At 41.5% G+C, this 22,334-nt stretch overlaps 1 protein-coding gene across 3 annotated transcripts in view; it reads left to right on the top strand.

Annotated features, from left to right (window-relative positions):
- Positions 1–22,334, top strand: part of grm5b (glutamate receptor, metabotropic 5b) — an 83,766-nt gene that overhangs the window by 47,625 nt on the left and 13,807 nt on the right. For all 3 annotated transcript variants that reach the window (XM_017683056.2, XM_017683057.2, XM_017683054.2), the window contains exon 5: positions 9,864–10,099. In XM_017683056.2, the coding sequence (XP_017538545.1) occupies positions 9,864–10,099 (236 nt within the window). The remainder of the gene's footprint in view (positions 1–9,863; positions 10,100–22,334) is intronic.

The following is a 22,334-nucleotide window of genomic DNA, read 5'->3' as shown; positions in this document are numbered from 1 at the left end:
CATCTCTCTCCCTGTTCTCTCTCTGTATCTCTATCTCACTGTGTATACATATCTCTGTTCTCTCTCTCTGTATCTCTATCTCACTGTGTATATCTCTCTGTTCTCTCTCTCTGTATCTCTATCTCACTGTGTATATCTCTCTGTTCTCTCGCTCTCTGTATCTCTCTCACTGTGTATCAAAGGTGTCAGAAGTATTCACATTCATTACTCAGGTAGAAGTATAGATACTAGGGTTTAAAAATACTTCTGTAGAAGTTGGAGTATCAACTCAAGCTTTTTACTCAAGTAAAAGTGTAAAAGTACTGCTTTCAAAACTACTTAAAGTATAAAAGTAAAAGTAATGTAAGGAAAAAGAAAAAAAAAAAAAAAAAGCCATTAAGGACAAAAGCTTAGGTCGCACCACAGGGGTCTATAGTGCACTAGCCCACCTCCCCAAAAACCCCATTCTTCTAAAAGCCATAACAACTATAATGTTATATTAAAATGTTAATGTTGAAAAATGGGCACATATGCCCATTGAAAATGAATGTACTTTAGTACAATGCAAATATTAAAGAACCATATACAGTATGTATACTACTGATCATTAACATGTGTTCATGGAGCGGAACATATGATGACTAGTTGCCTATAAGTATTGCAATGATGCAGTCAAACTTTAAAGGCATGTTATCAATAACCTTTATTGGAATGTAAATGTACATCCAAGCTTCGTTGCAGGAATCTGTGAGGGCAACTGATAACAAAACTAAGACAAGAAAATTGGTGTACCCAGGGCAGGTTTAGTAAAAATTACACTTATATGGTTGTCTATATACAGTAGACGTTAGTGCTGTCAAGATGAACGATTAATCTTAGTGATTAATTAAAAAAAAAAAAAAAAAAAAAAAAAAAAAAAAAAAAAAATATATATATATATATATATATATATATATATATATATATATATATATATATATATATATATGTATATATATATATATATATATATATATATATAAACCTGCCTTCCGCCCAAAGACTGCTGGGATAGACTCCAGCTCCCCCCCGCGACCCTGACGGAGAAGCGGCTTAGAAAATGGATGGATATAAACCTCAATCCTGATTGATGCCTTCCTCATATGTATTATGCTCAATTCTATAGCTAATGGCAACAAGGTCCAACTTTCAACATCAGCATCTACATCAGTCAAGCACAGAATGTGCAACAAAAAGTTACCAATAGGCTTTGTTCAGCCGCAAAAGCAGCTGGTTCTCAAAGTTCTTTGAGCCAGTGTGTGCTCTTTTTGGCCTGAAGATCAGCCCTGCAACAGTAAACAGTCTTTCACAGGCTGCTGAAGCAGGGAGTGCCGTATTAAGCTTAAGTGATAACTGGCACACAGCTGGGAAGGACTTCAGTACCTCTGCTGTGTCTCTTGGGCACCCCAGGTACGCATCCGACTGCTGGGTCGTTTCAAGAGGGCTGGTCTTCTTCAAGGAGGAAAAGAAGTCCTCTTCCTCAGATGATTGGGAGCCCTCACTGATGTGATTCTCGGCCTGACAGTCCAAGCGGCTTCTGATATAGTCAAGGCCTGTGGAATAAAAACAATCAGTACAACTTACATTATATGACAATATAATTATGTATGTAATTATGTATTGGATAGTGGGGTGTGTGAGATTAAATGACATTTCAAACTCATTTCACTGTCTCCATAGAAATTATACATATTAAGGGGAAGTCGAGAAGTGAGACACTTACCAAGTTTGAGGATATTCTCATCACTTGTCCAGCAGGTCTTAAATTTGGGAACTAAAATGGCTGCGGCTATCAGCTCTGGATCTGTAAGCATCTCTCCGAAGCGTTTTTCTAGGCCTGAAAGAAGTGCAGCAATCAAAGGCTCACAGAACTTGGAGGCAATGTTAAGTTGCTGGAGCTTGGTCCTTAGTAGAGTTATGGTGGAGACCAACCATCCCATCTGCACACTGGTTTCACCTTGAAGAACATCAAGTGCCTTTGCAACTGGGCTCATTGTCTTTGCATATTCTGCAAGAAATGCAAGTTCCACTGGAGTAAACCTGTACAAAGAAGAAGACAAACAACATGGAATACTTAGCCTACATGACATAGCATCTTCAACTGGAGGAACTCATAATTAAAAAGGAAAAATATTGTCATCTGAGACATTTAGAAATGTAGTTGTGTTTCTACAAATCACATCCATAGTAAATATGGGGACTGCATACGTGTTCTACAGCATTCAAAGTATAAAACTGTGACTTCATCTATCGTTAATCACTTCATTAACTGAAAGGCAAAAAGAACAAAAAAAAAACAAAAAAAAAAAACTCTTACTTGGGTGTATCTAGTTCACTGCAGACAGCTGCAAGGGCTCCTTCGCCTTGTTCTCTTGTTATTCTCACTATTCTTTCTACGGCTGAGAAGAGTGAATTCCACCTTGTAGCAACAGGCCTTAAGAATTGGAGTTTGCAGTGGTCTTCAATTACTTCAGATGCAGTGGTTGATCTTGAACTTTTGTTCCACAGGCTAGAGCATTTGGCAAATGTGGACCTTGACACACGCTTGTACAATGGGTTGACCTCTGCTTTCAAAGCATCAACTGTGGACACTAAATTGAGAAGGTGGCAGGCGCAGCGATGGTGCTTAGGTAGCTGGTATTCCAAGTAGTCATCCTCATCCAACAGGGCTCCGGCATCAACAAATTCAACACCCTCAACGCTTTCCTCTTCATCGTCATCGTCATTTTGGCCACCATCATCCTCTTCTCCATCACTCTCTCCTACAAGTTCAGGATTGTTGTTCTCATCAGTCTGCCCATAAATTCTGAAGGCTTTCAGGAAGTTTGATCCATTGTCAGTTGTAGTGCGAACGATCTTCTCTCTGATATTGAATTCTGTGTGAATATCATTAAGGGCACCAGCCAGGGCAGAAAAGGTATGTGACCCTTTAAGTTGCTTGCATGCCAAGGCAGCAAGATCTCTGCAAGGTCTGGGGGTTAAACCAGTGTGCAGTGACACCAATGAAACTGCGACGGTGTGCCGTCCAGCAGTCTGTTGTTGTTGCTATGAACTCAATTTCACTAAGGGCAGCTTTCAGTTTTCTTCTCATTTCAATAGAGGACTTTGTGACTTTGTTTACAACAGTATTGCGTGTCATGACATTTGTATTTGGCCGAAGATGTTGCACAAGATCAATGAAGCCCTGTTGCTGGACAACGTGTGGCGGGTGCAAGCCTTGGACAATGAACTTGAGGACAACTTTATCCACACTTGCCTGGGACACTCTGAGTCTCCCACAGCTTGGTTTGTTTGGAGGGTGGGGCCAAAGAACCTTCAGTGGATGACTTCCTTTTAAGGGATGCTGAAGTAAGTTGCGTGTATCTCTCTAGACGAGTGGGGTGTTTCTTCTGCGGAGAAAACGAATGCACAGACACAGATTGAGATCCGTATTTTTTATCTCAAACTACAAGCTCAGACTATCTAGGACTTCCTCTGTATTAAATGTCATGCTTGAAGATCATGAATGAAGATCAGACTACCAAGTTAGGGAGCAGTTTCACTGGTCTATGCAATTATGTTGAGCAGACCATAATATTGCCACTAAAAGCTGTTTTAGGACTACAAGCAACTGCTGGCATGGCTGAAAAGTAGCATTATTGATTACATAGTCCAAATTTAATTCATTTTAAACTGCATTTGACTGATAGTTGGTAGTTGGGCCTATTACCTGTTTACAAGAAGCCATGGGGCCTGCCCCGAACAGGCGCACGCGCTCTCATACACAGACAGGATCATGCCTATCCTTAGTACATGCTTTATCAACCAGCTGTAGACTATAGCTTTGCACAATTAACTTACAAATATTGCAAATAGCAATAATATAAGCTCAGATAACATTTGGCTGAAGTCGAATTTCAAATCTCACAAAGAGCCCAACAAACGAACTTGCAATGTTGAATTATAGCCTACTGCTAACAAGCAACTATAGCATGTGTTGGCATGAATCTAGCTATAGCAAAAATAGCAAACTTACCATTAGTACGTCACTAGGTTACTACAATATTTTGTCAATAATCGACTGATAAACTTTCAACTTACCTCAATATGCTTTTTCAAATTAGACGGCGAGTTTTTGAAAGCCATTAGCTCGTGGTACTTGGGTGCGCAGAGCTTGCAGCGCATTCGAAAGGAGTTGTTTTTGCATCCAACCATTTCGAAAAATTCTTCCAGGTACGGCCAGGGATGTACGAGGGTTGGTTGGTCTTCCTGGCTACCAACCTCCTCGCTGGTGCTTAGTTGGGACACTTCGCTCGAATTCTCTTGAGTCTCTGCCACGGACATCTTTATACTAAGCTACGTATGTCTGTTACGTCCTCGCTGGAGTGTGACGTGACCTGTGCAGGTGCGATGGATCACGTACAAACCAATAGGATGTCGGAATATTATATGTTTATACTTCTCATCCAACCACAATCAAATTCACTCTATCCGGATGGGGCGATTAGTCAGGACAGAGTTTTTTTAAACGATGACACGCTGGAATGAAAACAAGTCCAAATGAAATGGCAGTAACGAGGCTATTTTTAAAATGTAAGGAGTAGAAAGTACAGATAATGGAGTGAAAATGTAAGGAGTAGAAGTAAAAAGTCATCTAAAAAATAATTACTCCAGTAAAGTAAAAATAACCAAAATTTCTACTTAAGTAAGGTAACGAAGTATTTGTACTTCGTTACTTGACACCTCTGCTGTGTATACATCTCTCTCCCTGTTCTCTCTCTGTATCTCTATCTCACTGTGTATACATATCTCTGTTCTCTCTCTCTCTGTATCTCTATCTCACTGTGTATATCTCTGTTCTCTCTCTCTCTCTGTATCTCTATCTCACTGTGTATATCTCTGTTCTCTCTCTCTCTCTGTATCTCTATCTCACTGTGTATATCTCTGTTCTCTCTCTCTCTCTGTATCTCTATCTCACTGTGTATATCTCTGTTCTCTCTCTCTCTCTGTATCTCTATCTCACTGTGTATATCTCTGTTCTCTCTCTCTCTCTGTATCTCTATCTCACTGTGTATATCTCTGTTCTCTCTCTCTCTGTATCTCTATCTCACTGTGTATATCTCTGTTCTCTCTCTCTCTCTGTATCTCTATCTCACTGTGTATATCTCTCCGTTCTCTCTCTCTGTATCTCTATCTCACTGTGTATATATCTCTCTCTGTATCTCTATCTCACTGTGTATATATCTCTCTCTGTTCTGTCTCTGTATCTCTATCTCACTGTGTATATCTCTCTGTATCTCTCTCACTGTGTATACATCTCTCTCCCTGTTCTCTCTCTGTATCTCTATCTCACTGTGTATACATATCTCTGTTCTCTCTCTCTCTGTATCTCTATCTCACTGTGTATATCTCTCTGTTCTCTCTCTCTGTATCTCTGTCTCACTGTGTATGTCTCTCTGTTCTCTCTCTCTCTGAATCTCTCTCACTGTGTATACATCTCTCTCCCTGTTCTCTCTCTGTATCTCTATCTCACTGTATATCTCTCTGTATCTCTATCTTACTGTGTATATATATATATATATATATATATATGGTCTCTCTCTCTATATATCTATCCTACTTTGTATACATCTCTCTCTCACTGTGTATATATCTCTCTCTGTTCTGTCTCTGTATCTCTCTCACTGTGTATACATATCTCTGTTCTCTCTCTCTGTATCTCTATCTCACTGTGTATACATATCTCTGTTCTCTCTCTCTCTCTGTATCTCTATCTCACTGTGTATATCTCTCTGTTCTCTCTCTCTCTCTGTATCTCTATCTCACTGTGTATATCTCTCTGTTCTCTCTCTCTCTCTGTATCTCTATCTCACTGTGTATATCTCTCTGTTCTCTCTCTCTCTCTCTGTATCTCTATCTCACTGTGTATATCTCTCTGTTCTCTCTCTCTCTCTGTATCTCTATCTCACTGTGTATATCTCTCTGTTCTCTATCTCACCATTTATATATCTCTCTCTGCTCTGTCTCTCTGTCTAACTGTGTATACATCTCTCTCTCTGTTCTCTCTCTGTATCTCTATCTCACTGTCTGTATATCTCTCTCTGTTCTGTCTCTGTATCTATATCTCACTGTGTATATATATATATATATATATCTCTCTATCTCTCACTATATCTCACTAATCAATCTTTCTCTCTGTGTCTCTTACTCTCTCTGTTCTGTCTTCTTCTGTTTATCTCTGTTCTCTCTCACTCTATGTATCTCTCTCTTTCCTCTCTCTCTCTCTCATTCCCTCTCTCTCTCTCTATGTCTCTCTATCAGTGTTGTGCTGTGGAATCTTCAGTGAGTACCTTCATTAGTGCTGTAGTCATGGATACAGCTCTGGCGAATCACAGTGCAGCCTGATCTGAGATCACACATACAGAGAGTGAGAGAGTGAGAGTGAGAGTGAGAGAGAGAGAGAGAGAGAGAGAGAGAGCGTGAGAGAGAGACACTGAGAAACACGGAGACAGCAGTGAAGATGATGATGATGATGATGATGATGTGCCCTCAGTGTGTGGCTAAGTGTCATTATCTCTCAGTAGTGCCCTCAATGAAGTGTGCTCAGGAGTGAGGGAGGGGTCAATCTGCTGGAACACAGCCAGAGCTACTTCCAGTTGTAATGCTTAGAATTCTAACTCTTTTATAACTTTTTATATTATTTTACAGATTGAGAGAAAACATAGAGAAAGATGGGGGGGGGCGACTGAGAAAGAGACAGAGAGAGTGAGAGAGAGAGAAAGAAAGAGAGAGAGAGAGAGAGAGAGAGAGAGACAGAACAGAGAGATACAGTCCTGAGTTATTATTTTGCTCAACATTGTTTTATCATGAATAAGTTACATTATTATTTCTGTTAATCTTTTATAAATCTTATTTAAACTCTGTATGATCAGCTTTGAGTTTGAGAATTGTGTTTTTGTAGTTTAATAGATGTTTAATAAATGTTCTCATAGCTTAATATAGATCACAGTGACATAACTGCTCATGACGACAAAGAGCGTAACCATGGCAACACATCAATTCAATTAATCAATTAATCAATTACACAGGTTATCAGCCTCCAACACCGCATTTCATCATTTAATCAATTAATTACACATTTTATCAGCCTCCAGCACCGCATTACATAATTTAATCAATTAATCAATTACACACGTTATCAGCCTCCAGAATTGCATTACATCATTTAATCAATTAAATACACGTTTTCAGCCTCCAACACCACATTACATCACTTAATTAATCAATTACACACGTTATCAGCCTCCAGCACCGCATTACATCACTTAATCAATTCATCAATTACACACGTCATCAGCCTCCAACACCGCATTACATCACTTAATCAATTAATTACACACGTTATCAGCCTCCAGCACCGCATTATGTAATTTAATCAAGTAATCAATTACACACGTTATCAGCATCCAGCACTGCATTACATCACTTAATCAATTAAATTACACACGTTATCAGCCTCCAGCACCGCATTACATCATTTAATCAATTAATTACACATGTTATCAGCCTCCAGCACTGCATTACATCATTTAATCAATGAATCAATTACACACGTTATCAGCCTCTGGCATCGCATTACATAATTTAATCAATTAATCAATCACACACATTATCAGCCTCCAGCACTGCATTACATCATTTAATCAATTAATTACACACGTTATCAGCCTCCAGCACCACATTACATTATTCAATCAATTAATAAATTACATGTTATCAGCGTCCAGCACCGCATTACATCATTTAATCAATTAATCAATTACACACATTATCAGCCTCCAGCACCGCATTACATCATTTAATCAATTACACATGTTATCAGCCTCTGGCATCGCATTACATCATTAATCAATTAATTACACGTCAGCCTCCAGCACCGCATTACATCACTTAATCAATTACACATGTTATCAGCCTCCAGCACCGCATTACATCACTTAATTAATCAATTACACGTTATCAGCCTCCAGCACCGCATTACATCACTTAATCAATTACACACGTTATCAGCCTCCAGCACCGCATTACATCACTTAATTAATCAATTAATCAATTACACACGTTATCAGCCTCCAGAATTGCATTACATCATTTAATCAATTAAATACACGTTTTCAGCCTCCAACACCATATTACATCACTTAATTAATCAATTACACACGTTATCAGCCTCCAGCACCGCATTACATCACTTAATCAATTCATCAATTACACACGTCATCAGCCTCCAACACCGCATTACATCACTTAATCAATTAATTACACACGTTATCAGCCTCCAGCACCGCATTACGTAATTTAATCAAGTAATCAATTACACACGTTATCAGCATCCAGCACTGCATTACATCACTTAATCAATTAAATTACACACGTTATCAGCCTCCAGCACCGCATTACATCATTTAATCAATTAATTACACATGTTATCAGCCTCTGGCATCGCATTACATCATTAATCAATTAATTACACGTCAGCCTCCAGCACCGCATTACATCACTTAATCAATTACACACGTTATCAGCCTCCAGCACCGCATTACATCACTTAATTAATCAATTACACATGTTATCAGCCTCCAGAATTGCATTACATCATTTAATCAATTAAATACACGTTTTCAGCCTCCAACACCATATTACATCACTTAATTAATCAATTACACACGTTATCAGCCTCCAGCACCGCATTACATCACTTAATCAATTAATTACACACGTTATCAGCCTCCAGCACCGCATTACATCACTTAATTAATCAATTATACATGTTATCAGCCTCCAACACCGCATTACATCATTTAATCAATTACACACCTTATCAGCCTCCAGCACCACATTACATAATTTAATCAATTAATCAATTACACACGTTATCAGCCTCCAGCACCACATTACACACCCTCACACACACACACACACATACACACACACACACACTAATCTCCACCAAAGAGTCGAAAGTGTGTGTGTGTGGGTGAGCTTGACCTTGAATCTCTCCGTGATGGAATCCCTCCACAAACACACACGCAAACACACTCTGCCATGTTCCAGTGTTTCCTGTTGCTTTTCACTGTAACAGTTTTCACTGTAAACCTGATCAACATCTGTTAATTTTCACTGTAAATATGTGATTAGAGTCATTTTCACTGTACACAGTCGAAATCAGTCAGTTTAGACTATAATAATGTGATTGGAACCAGTTTAAACTGCAAATATGTATTTGTAATCAGCCACTTTTCATTGTAAATGTGGTCAAAATCAGTTTTCAATGTAAAAATGATCTAAATCAATCAGTTGTCACTGTAAACATCTGATTTGAATCAGTCAGGTTTCACTGTATACATAATCGAAATCAGTCAGCTTTCACTGTAAAAATGTGATCTGAATCCATCAGTTTCACTTTAAACATGTAATGTGATTCAGTTTTCATTGTAAATGTATGATTGGAATCGGTTAATTCCCACTGTAAACAGCTAAGTGTAATCATCTCTGACATAAACATAATGATTACTCGCTGATTCCGCCGTGATTCCACGTGTTGGAAATCATCTGATTTTCCGTGTAAACGTGTGATAAGAGACCAGCTGATGCTCCTTCCATTTGGCTGAGAGGTCAGATGAGGTTTGTGATGTAAAAAGTGAAGCCATTTAAAAGGAAAATCATGACCGAAACAAAAAAAAAATGTGCTTAAGTTTTTAAAAGGAATGTTTTCCTTGTCCTGTAAAGTTCTTAGTTTAACAAAATTATGCTCAGCTCACCCCTAATCCTTTTCTCCGCCCCTCTCTCCTCTCTTTCAATCTCAGCGACGGGTGGGCGGACCGCTACGATGTGACGGATGGGTACGTCCGTGAGGCGGCAGGCGGGATCACCATAAAGCTCCAGTCTGCGGATGTGAAGTGGTTCGACGATTACTACCTGAAACTGCGTCCTGATAATAACCTGCGGAACCCGTGGTTCCCTGAGTTCTGGCAGCATCGGTTCCACTGCAGACTGAAGGGTCACCCTCAGGAGAACCCCAAATACAACCGCACCTGTGGCAGTGAGTACGCACACACTCATTGTCCATCCTCACACTCACAGTGTCCACTCACTCAACCCGCCTCCAGACTGGTTACTGTTTTAAAGTGTTGGATTAGAGAGAAAAAAACATATTTAAAGTGCAGAGACGTTGTTTTCTTGTTCCTGAATGAATGAAAAATGTTCCTGCAAAGTGCAACCCCTTTTCCAAAAAAGTTGGAATCATTTAAAGCCTATATTTAATTGGAAATAGCACAAAGACAACATATCAAATGTTGAAACTGAGAAATGTTATTGTTTTTAGTAAAATTTATGCCCATTTCGTATTTGATGCCAACAACACATTTCAAAAAGTACCAAGACGCAATGAAAGGATGTTAAAAAAAAAAAAACACACATCTAATGGCAACAGTTCAGGAACATGACTGGGTCTGAAAGAGCAGCCTGAGTCTTTCAGAAGTAAAGACGTTGAGGGGTTCACCACTCTGTGAAAGACTGCCTGATCAAATAGTGCAACAATTCAAGAAGAACTTTTCTCAATGTAAAATAGCAAAGGACTGTTGCTTTTCATCATCTAAAGTACATAATAACAGTAAACGATTCAGAGAAATCTCTGTTTGCAAGGGACAAAGCCAAAAACCAGTATTTGCTGGCCGTGATCTTTGGGGCCCTCAGATAGCATGCCGTTAAAAATAGATACTGTTCTGTTTTTCTGCATGAGCTCAGAAAAACACTGTCTGTGAAAACAGTTCATTGCAGCATCCAAAAATGCAATTTAAAACTCTAAAATGCAAAGAAGAAACCAAATATAAACAGGATCCAGAAACGCTGCCACCTTCTCTGGGCCTGAGCTCATTTAAAATGGACTGAGGGGAAGTGGAAAAGTGTCCTGTGGTCTGATGAATCAAAATTTCAAATTCTTCTTGGAAATCATGGACACTGTGTCCTTCGGACTAAAAGCCACTCAGCTTGTTATCAATGCACAGTTCAAAAGCCAGTATTCATAAAGTTATAGGGGGCATTAGTGCACATGGCATGGTTGACGTGCACATCTGTGAAGCCACCATTTATACTAAATGATATATACATGTTTTGGCAACATATGCTGCCATCCAGATGACATCTTTTTCAGGGAAGGCCTTGATTATTTCAGCAGGACAATGTCAAAACACATTTTCACATATTACAGCAGCATTGCTCCGTATTAAATGAGTCTAAACTGACCTGTCTGCAGTCCAGGCCTGTCACCACTAACAACATTTGGCGCTGATCTGAACTGATGAGCCGCAGAAATCCTAAATCCAATAAGAACGGGAAAACATTTCACTTTCAAAACCACAGCAGTGTCTCCTCAGTGTTATTAAAAGAAGAGGTGATGAAGCACAGTGGTAAACATGAATACCTTCATATGTGTAAAAGCAAGATGAACTCTGACGCTACACTGAGGCTTATTTGTTTGGACCGCAGCCATGGCAACAGAGCTCTGATTTTAATGCATTCATATGGTGATTTTGAGCAGTGCTTTGAAATGTGCAGTTGGTCAGTTTTGAACACGTTAATATACGCATGTTTGTTTTCTAAACTCGACATGTTTTTACCTGTCTGTGAAAATCAACCTTTATTTCCTCTCTAAACACTTTCCATCACCTCCTTAATCCACATCACTCTCACACTGGGACGAGAGCGGGACTGTTAGACTGGCAGAGTGAGAGAGCTTCCCATTGTGTATTGAGTTATTTTGTTGTGAGTTTATTTGCATATTCATGCCACAGAGTGTTGCTGTTAATCACACTCCAGGTTAATTTTTACACCATAAAACAAACTGATCACTGTATCAATAATCTCATACACAAATATGAACAACACACAGCTGAGCTCTTTATGCTCTGCCCACCAACATGTTCCTGCTTTGTTTTGTCTCTGAGCAACATTGAGCTGGGAACTGATCTAAACTCCACCTTAACTCTGAGCTTGAGCACACACTAATAAAATAAACACTAAAAACATTCAGTCTGAAAATATTTTCATTTACCCAGAAACTCTACATTTAGGGTCACAATTAACTGATAAATATATGATCATAAATTATATAAAACTTATCATTAATATGTAAGTTAAACATGAGGAACCAGCCTTGCAACGGAAAGATCATAGGTTTGATCCCCTGAGCCGACAGTACATGACTGAGGTGCCCTTGAGCAAGACACCCAACCCCCAATTGCTCTCTGCTCTGGGCTAGTGTGCTCACTGCCCCCTAGTGTGTGTCTTCACTAGTGTTTATGTGGTGTTTCACTGCATGGATGGGTTAAACTGCAGAGGTGAAATTTCCCCGTTGTGGGGCTAATAAGGGTCTTTTAATGTTAATCTCACAGATTAAATACTTTGTTAATAATATGTAATTACACTGTTAACTGAGTCTGATTTACTCATTAACTCTGCACTCACTGTTTGTTGCTCTGATGTGTGTTTACTCATAAAAAAGACCAAACAAGTCCCGTTAATTATCTGTTAATTATTCTACTGATTTATAGTTATTAGGTAGATGCTACTTTGTGTATCAATGATCATTTTACTACTAATTATAATAAAAACTCATAATTCATACTTGGCCCGTCACTGATATCTTAATTTCTCTCTGTTTGTTTTCGGTAGTGTGACACTGTTAGTGTGTCTATTACGACACACTACGAATTCTGACTCTCTACATGTGTCTCTGAATAAAAGGCGCGACAGGAATCTCCACTCACTGAAGATCAGACGATACTTTAAATGTTTATCACAGCTCTGATCTGTCAAATATCATATTACACTGTTTTATCTCACATATAGGTTCAGCTTTGGGTTCCTCCACTGAGAACTGAACTCGTACTGAAATTAGTTTAGTAGTGATGAAGATCAGAGACATAAAGTGATACTTTCAGTGGCGCAACACGACAAACTCAGATAACAGTTTACAGTAATCAATGGATAATAAACTTATCATCAGCCCAAACTCATTACTGTAACCCAACCTCATTATAGTAACCCAACTCCTCACTGTAACCTAAACTCATTACAGTAACCCAGACTCATCACTGTAACCCACAATCGACCCAAACTCATTACTGTAACCCAAACTCATTATAGTAACCCACAATCAGCCCAAACCCATACTCATTACTGTAACCCATACTCATTACTGTAACCCAAACACATTACTGTAACCCACAAACAACAAAAACCCATTAACGTAACTTACTCATTACTGTAACCCAAACCCATTACTGTTACCCAGAGTCGACCCAAACTCATTACTGTAACCCAAACTCATTACTAGGGGTGCACGATATGGACTAGAATTGCGATGTGCAATAACATTGTTGGATATCCCGATATCGATGTGAAACACGATAAATTAAGATTAAAATACAGAAATGTAGTGTCTCTCTGAACAGCAGCATGTTAATTTGTTTTGTTTTTCACTGTGTAATGAATCCAGAATAATTCCAAATATTTTGCAGGTTAATTCAACAACAGATGAAATCTAAAATTAGATAACACGTGTACAAGTAATAATAGTGCAAACATTTTGTGCGGTGCAAGGCTGTGTTCTCTCAACATTTAATAATAATAAATAATAATAAAACAAATGAATAAATACATAAGTAAATAATAGAAAAATAAGGTTCAAAAATAAATGAAATAAAATACAAACAAAAGCTCTCTTTTCTGGTAATAGCACAAACTTATTATAGCTAGAGCTCAGCATCACAGAAGCAACATAGCCAACATAAAAGCACAAAAACTTGCAGTTTTTTCTAAAAGTTAGGTATACTCTGTAAAATGCTGTTTGTCTGTACAACCTAAAAAAAGACATTAAAAGTATTTATTTAAAGTTGATTAAACATAGTTAAATCTTGTTACCACATTAAGTAATTTTTTAGGTTGAACGGACAAACCATTGTTTACAGTGTAGAACTCTACAGTCAGAAAATATTTAACAATTAAAGCGAAAAACATGCCAACAGACGGCAAATAAGCTCAGCGATCCATTTTCATTTTTTCTACTAATTCTCCTGACTTCTACCTAGTCTTTTTATTTTACATTTAGTCACGCATTCAACTTTTCAGTTCAAAGTCCTGGTTAATGAAGTGAACTGTCAAGCTCACGTAGGGCTCCGTTGTTCTGCTGGACCACAGATCTGTTGTACACGCAAAGAATCCAACTTGCTTCAGTTCGGAGTCTACACTTCTAACGCATTGAGCATACATCTCTGGTACGGCAACATGGGAGAAATGCCTTCGTGACGGAATCTTGTACCGTTTATCCACCTTGTTTAGTAAGTGCACAAAGCCTTCTTTGCTAACCGTTTTAAATGGCACCATATCTTTAGCCAAGTAGTATGTGATGGCATCGGTTATTTCTTTGTGACGCCGTGAGCCCAGGTCATATGGAGTTATGTTTTCGAACATTCGAGCGATGGATTTTTGTTTTACACCTGGAGCTGCATCGTGACAAGAGGTAGATCTAACCGTGCTTTCAGAATTTTTTGCTGAACACTCCTCCTACAGTTGTTTGTGGTTGTGTTTTAAGTGATGGTAAAGGTTTGTCATGTTCCCCGTGACTGTAGCCACAACGGCTCGACATTCTTTGCACAAAACCTTGGATTAAGCATGGTCATCTCGACTAAAACCAAAGTATTCCCAGACTACACACATGCCTCCCCTTTTTGGAACCAATTCATCCTTACGTACGTCTTCGCTTCTCGAAGATTTTCCGGCACGTGGCCTGGCTGTGCTCATTTTTTTTCCGGACTAAGAAATTGCGTGTCTGATGAGCGTGTTCACCTCGCTCTGCCTCTTGCCTACTTACGTCACGTGATCATAGTCTTCTCATATCCTCATATCACGATAACGATAAAAATACGATTAATCGTGCAGCCCTACTCATTACTGTAACCCAAACTCATTACTGTATCCCAGAGTCAACCCAAACTCATTACTGTAACCCAAACTCATTATAGTAATTCACAATCTGCCCAAACACATTGCAGTAACCCAACTCATCACTGTAACCTAAACTCATTAGAGTAACCCAGACTCATTGCTGTAACCCACAATCGACCCAAACTCATTACTGTATCCCAGAGTCAACCCAAACTCATTATAGTAACCTACAATCAGCCCATACCTATACTCATTACTGTAACCCACAAACAACAAAAACCCATTACCGTAAGTTACTCATTACTGTAACCCAAACCCATTACTGTGACCCAAACTCATTACTGTATCCCAGAGTCAACCCAAACTCATTACTGTAACCCAAACTCATTATAGTAACCTACAATCAGCCCAAACCCATACTCATTACTGTAACCCAAACACATTACTGTAACCCACAAACAACAAAAACCCATTACCGTAACTTACTCATTACTGTAACCCAAACCCATTACTGTAACCCAAACTCATTACTGTATCCCAGAGTCAACCCAAACCCATTACTGTTACCCAGAATTGACCCGAACTCATTACTGTAAGACACAATCGACCGAAACTCATTACAATAACACAAACTCATTACAGTAACCCAAACTCATTACTGTAACACAAATGGATTGCTGTAACGCAAACTCATTACTGTAACCCACAATCAGCCTAAACCAAACTCAGTAAACAGACTCAGTCTATTTGTAGCGCCCCTATCTCTTTATAAGGAATATTCTCCAAAGTTACCCATAACTAATAAGGATGGGGCACGGGGTTCGATACGTACGTGTTACCTCTGACTCTAAACTCTAACTGGACTGCAGCGTGAATAAAAACACAGGCATTTACAGGAAATTAAAATTCCCAAATTTGCCTATTTTATTGACCGCTCCTTTAGGAGCTCTGTATAATCTACTCTCTCAGTTCTTTTCTCCTCCTCAGAATACACAATGTAGTGATCCCTTTACAGTCACACAATAAATACGCAAACAAACAATTACATTTACAACCAAAAACCCATAAACAAACATAAGGTGATGAAACTTCTCACTTGACCAACGCAGTATCGCGGAAGAAATATAAACACGCGCGCTCGTTTTAGCGACGTTGTGAGTACTTATATATAGGCAGGCACGTTAACGCTTAGTCTGTAACCCCCGTTGCAGGCCTGTTACGGTGCTACAGTGTGTTGAGGCCTTGAAACAATAAAACACTGGCCGCTTCACTCCAGATGGAGCCAAAAAAAAGTAAACTAAAGAGCAGCGCTACAATACCTGAACTCCTGGGTGGTGTCTCACTCCTGGCTCATTACTACCCTGCGTCGAGGCTCTACCCGCTCGCCCGAAGTCACGTCACCCGCAACAACGCGACGATCCACTCACATTCTCGCTCTCTCTGTCTCTCTCGACGCCATCGAGGCTTCCCACAACGGTGCTTGGAACGAAGAGCTTTCGGTCACAGTCTCACTCATTTCTCGGCAGCGGTACAGCAACAGTTCCACGTTCGCCATGAACAATGAATCCGTGTTCTGGACTAGTTTGGCTAAGCCTGCCAAACTGAAACATGAGCTAGCTGCGTGCTAGGCTAGCACACTAAGAGCAAGGTTACAGTCGAAAATACACTGAACTCCACAGCCCAACCAGCTGTCTAACTGACACCTTCTAAAACTGCTTTCTAAAACTTTACTTCAAATGCCTTGAAGTCCCAAATTACTCTTTCTGTTACCGCAAACTCAACCAACTCTCTTCTCTCGACTAAGGAGCCAATCACGAAACACCATGTTCTAAAACCCACGATTTAAGCCAATAAAAAGAAAAGATGGGGTATACAGACAGACGAACTGAAGAATAGGTTGCACCAAGCACATGTTAGACCTGTACATTCCAACCGACCCTTGAATGTATTCTTTTTCAAAAAGTGAACATTAACATTGAAAATAAAAACATTTTAATACAATGGTCAAGAACAAACCAAGATTATTTATTTATTAACTGTTTTTCTTTCAAGGGGCTACATATTTATTAACTGAATGCAGTTCAGACAACCTGCAGCCTCTCTCTCGCTCTCTTTGTATTTCTCTCTCTGTATCTTTCTCTCTCACTCCGTCTCTCTCTCTGTATCTATCCCTATTTCTATTTATCTTTCTTCTTCTCTGTGTATCTCTCTGTCTCTCTCTCTGTGTAGCCCTCTCAGTCTCTCTCTCTCTCTCACTCGCTCTTTGTGTCTCTCTCCATCTCTCTCTCTCTAGCTCTCTTTCTCTCTCTCTCTCTAGCCAAGCCTGAGTCCTGATTATGCTATTTTATTTTCTTTCTTCTCTGTAAATGACAGAAAGAGTCTGTCATTCTGTCATTCTCTCTCTCTCTCTCTCTCTCTCTCTCTCTCTCTCTCTCTCTCTCTCTCTCTGTATATGATATTATTTTCTCTTTCTTCCTCTCTGATTCTCCTCCATTCACTCAATGCTCACATGGTTCATGCGTCGCTTCAAAGCTGAGAGACTTCAAATAACTTCATTTCAATAAGAAAGAGAACAGAATAAAAACGAGACACAATTTCCATCTGTGACCGCCAAGTCGTTGTACTTCCTTTTTGACAAAATACAGAGAGAGAGAGAGAGAGAGAGAGAGAGAGAGAGATAGAGAGACTTATTTTGGGAGTTTGCTGTATTTCTTTTATCCATTAGAGGTAACAAGAGCTTTTAGATTCAGTGGCAGTTTAGGTGAAGAGAGAAAATCAGGCATTTGAAATGATGACAATACGCTCTCTTAGGTTAAAGACACCTCTTTTCATACCTTTTTAGGACACAAGGTCGCACACACGTCCATAAATAAATAAATGAGTCGCTGCTGAAAACAAAACCTTGTACCACCATTTTTGCTGTTTTTCAGTTTTTGACTTAATTTGAAAGTATCTGTTTAACTTCATTTATCCATCCATCCATCCATTTTGGATTGGGCGCTGGAGCCTATCCCAGCGGTCATCGGGTGGAAGGCAGGATACGCCCTGGACAGGTCCATCGCAGGACAGACAGACAGACACAGACAGTCACTCACACACTCACACCCAGGGGTAATTTAGCATGACTGACTGTGGGATGAAACAGGAGACCGGGAGGAAATCCATGCAGACACGGGGAGAACATGCAAAATCCACACAGAGAGGACCCCGGTCACCCAGCCAGGGAATTGAACCCAGGCATTTAACTTCATTTAATTTTATTTCATTTCAAAATGACTACAATTGAGAAAACCTCTCCATGGATCACCATCTTATCGTGGTGCAGGGGTTTGCGTGCTTGAATAATCCTAGGAGCTATGTTGTCTGGAGCAAAAGCTCCTGGTAGGGTCTCCCATGGCAAACTGGTCCTAGGTGACAGGTCAGACAAAGTGTGATCCATAATAACCCCTATGAAAAGACAAGAACAGGACTTGTGTACTCTGCCCGGAACAGGGTTACCGGGGCCCCACCCTGGAGCCAGGCCTGGGGGAGGGGCACGCCAGCGAGCGTCTGGTGGCCGGGCATTTACTCATGGTGCCCGGCCGGGCCCAGCCCGAAGGAGTTACATGAGTCCCCCCTCCCATCGACCCACCACCAATGGGAGAGGCAGTAGTAGGGGTTCGGTGCTTTGTGGATCGGGCAGTGTCCGAAGGCGTGGGCCTTGGCGTTCTGATCCTCGGTTGCTGAAACTGGCTTTTGGAACTTGGAACGTTACCTCACTGGCGGGGAAGGAACCTGAGTTGGTGCGCGAGGTTGAGAGATACCGGCTAGATATAGTCGGGCTCACCTCAACACACAGCTTGGGCTCTGGGTCCAATCTCCTTGAGAGGGGCTGGACTTTATTCTTTTCTCGAGTTGCCCATGGTGAGAGATGCCAAGGTGTGGGCGCCTGTATAATGGGGTTTTCTCTGGTGGACGAGAGAGTAGCTTCCCTACGCCTTCAGGTTGGGGAACGGGTCCTGACTGCTGTCTGTGCTTGTGCACCGAACAGCAGTTCAGAGTACCCAGCCTTCTTAGAGTCCTTGGGAAGGGTGCTTGAAAGTGCTCCTCCTGGAGACTCTATTGTCCTACTGGGGGACTTTAATGCTCACATGGGCAATGACAGTGACACCTGGAGGGGTGTGATTGGGAGGAATGGCCTCTCTGATCTGAACCCGAGTGGTGTTCAGTTTTTGGACTTCTGTGCAAACCACAGTTTGTCCATAACGAACACCATGTTTGAACACAAGGATGTCCATAAGTGCACATGGCACCAGGACACCCTAGGCCGCAATTCAATGATTGACTTTGTAGTCGTGTCATCGGACTTGCGGCCGTGTGTATTGGACACTCGGGTAAAGAGAGGAGCTGAGCTGTCAACTGATCACCACCTGGTGGTGAGTTGGATCAGGTGGTGGGGGAAGATGCCGGTCAGACCAGGCAAACCCAAACGTATAGTGAGGGTTTGCTGGGAACGTCTGGCAGAAGAACCTGTCAGATTGATCTTCAACTCACACCTCCGTCAGAACTTTGACCAGATATCGGGGGAGGTGGGGGCATTGACTCAGAATGGGCCATGTTCCGTTCCTCCATCGTTGAAGCGGGTGACTGTAGCTGTGGCCGTAAGGTAGTTGGTGCCTGTCGGGGCGGTAATCCTCGAACCCGGTGGTGGACACCCCAGGTGAGAGATGCCGTCAAGCTGAAGAAGGAGTCCTACCGGGCATGGTTGGCCTGTGGGACACCAGAGGCAGCTGGCAGGGATCGACAGGGCAAGCGATCTGCAGCTTCAGTTGTCGCCAAGGAAAAAACCCGTGTATGGGAGGAGTTTGGTGAGGCCTTGGAAAGTGACTTTAAGTCGGCTCCGAAAAGATTCTGGCAAACCATCAGGCGACTCAGAAGGGGAAAGCAGTGTGCCACTAGCACTGTATATAGTGGAGATGGTGTGCTGCTGACTTCGACTGAAGACGTCATTGGGCGGTGGAAGGAATACTTTGAGGACCTTCTCAATCCAACCGACACGTTCTCCAGTGAGGAGGCAGAGTCTGGGGACATGGGAATAGGCTTGTCCATTACTGAGGCTGAAGTCACTAAGGTAGTTAAGAAGCTCCTTGGTGGCAAGGCTCCAGGGGTGGATGAGATCCGCCCTGAGTTCCTCAAGGCTCTGGATGTTGTGGGGCTGTCTTGGCTGACACGCCTTTTCAACTTTGCATGGACATCTGGGGCGGTGCCACTGGATTGGCAGACTGGGGTGGTGGTGCCTCTTTTTAAATTAGGGGACCAGAGGGTGTGTTCCAACTACAGGGATATCACACTCCTCAGCCTCCCTGGTAAGGTCTATGCAGCGGTACTGGAGAAGAGAGTCCGGCTCATAGTCGAACCTCGGATCCAGGAGGAGCAGTACGGGTTCCGCCCTGGTCGTGGAACACTGGACCAACTCTTCACCCTCTCCAGGATTCTGCAGGGTTCATGGGAGTTTGCCCAACCAGTCCACATGTGCTTTGTGGATCTGGAGAAGGCATTCGACTGTGTTCCCCAGGGTATTCTGTGGGACGTGCTTTGTGAGTACCAGGGTACATGGCTCTTTGCTACGAGCCATTCAGGCCCTGTACAAACAAAGCTGGAGTTTGGTTCGCATAGCCGGCAATAAGTCAGACTCATTCCCAGTGAGAGTTGGACTTCATCAGGGCTGCCCTTTGTCACCGATTCTATTCATAATTTTTATGGATAGAATTTCTAGGCGCAGTCAGGGGTGGTGTGGTCAAATGGGGGACAAATGATGTGGTCCTATTGGGGACATCAGGCCGCGAACTTCAGCTTTTGCTGGATCAGTTTGCAGCTGAGTGTGAAGCGGCCGGGATGAGAATCAGTACCTCTAAATCCGAGACCATGGTTCTCAGGCGGAAAAGGGTGGAGAGCCCTCTCTGGGTCGGGGATAGGTTCTTGCCTCAAGTGGAGGAGTTCAAGTATCTCAGGGTCTTGTTCATGAGTGATGGTACAAGGGAGCGGGAGATTGACAGGCGGACTGGTGCTGGGTCAGCAGTGATGCAGGCTCTTTACTGGTCTGTTGTGGTAAAGAAAGAGCTGAGCCATAAGGCAAGGCTCTCGATTTACTGGTCAATCTACGTTCCCACCCTCACCTATGGTCATGAGCTTTGGGTAATGACCAAAAGAATAAGATCGCGAATACAATCGGCCGAAATGAGTTTCCCTTCGCAGGGTGCCTGGACTCTCCCTTAGAGATAGGGTGAGAAGTTTGGTCATCCGGGAGGGACTCGGAGTAGAGCCGCTGCTTCTTCACGTCGAGAGGAGTCAGCTGAGGTGGTTCGGGCATCTGGTTAGGATGCCTCCTGGACGCCTCCCTCGGGAGGTGTCACAGGCAAGTCCACCTGGGAGGAGACCCCGGGGAAGACCCAGGACATGCTGGTGTGACTATATCACCCAGCTGGCCTGGGAGCGCCTCGGAATCCCCCTTGGAGAGCTAGTGGAAGTGGCTGGGGAAAGGGAGGTCTGGGCCTCATTGCTTAGGATGCTGCCCCCGCGACCCGAACCCTGGAGAAGCAGAAGATAATGGATGGATGGATGGATGCAATTGAGAAAAGTCTGGTTCCATTGACTCACATTAAAAGTAAAGTATATTTTTTCCGTCTCTTTGTGTGTTTTGGACACGCAAGGTTTTGTTCCAATACATTCTGCTGAACTGGTTCAGAGTCAGAACTGAAATGTATTTGGGACTTTTAACTGGTTTTTGGACTAAAGTCCTTTAGCTCTGAGTGACCCTATAATTATGTTTACTTTGTTAAAGTTAATGATTAAACTTTCCATTACGTCACTGCCAAAACAATAACACTTCTCAAATTTCAAACATAAAACTATCATATTTTTCATTAAAATTACAAACCCTATTTTCAGAAATGTTGGAGCCTTTTTTATGCAATAAAGACAAATCTGTGATTTGTTCATTCCTGAACCCGAACTAATCAAATTACAACTAAATGCCTTTTAATAATTTGACCATTAATTATATTTTGTAAAAATAATCAAATTTGAATTTGATGCCTGCAACAGACTCTAAAGAAGTTTGGAAAGGAGCGAAATACACATGAAATGTAGAATCTTATAGAATCTTCAAGTTACACCATTTCAAAACATTGCACAATCAGCAGATGAATTGGTAACGTGTGAGGGGATCGTGGCTGGCTATGAAAGGAGCATCAACCAAAGGCAAAGACTTCACAAGCAAAGATGGGCCTTGGCTCAGCCCTTTGTGCCAAACTTTGTGAGGGAATCATCAAACAGCTCAAAAAGAACATACA

Source organism: Pygocentrus nattereri, chromosome 17, assembly GCF_015220715.1.
Source record: "Pygocentrus nattereri isolate fPygNat1 chromosome 17, fPygNat1.pri, whole genome shotgun sequence".
Taxonomy (NCBI): Eukaryota; Metazoa; Chordata; class Actinopteri; order Characiformes; family Serrasalmidae; genus Pygocentrus; species Pygocentrus nattereri.
Note: the sequence above shows the minus strand (reverse complement) of the source record. Positions and strands in the feature narration are given on the sequence as shown.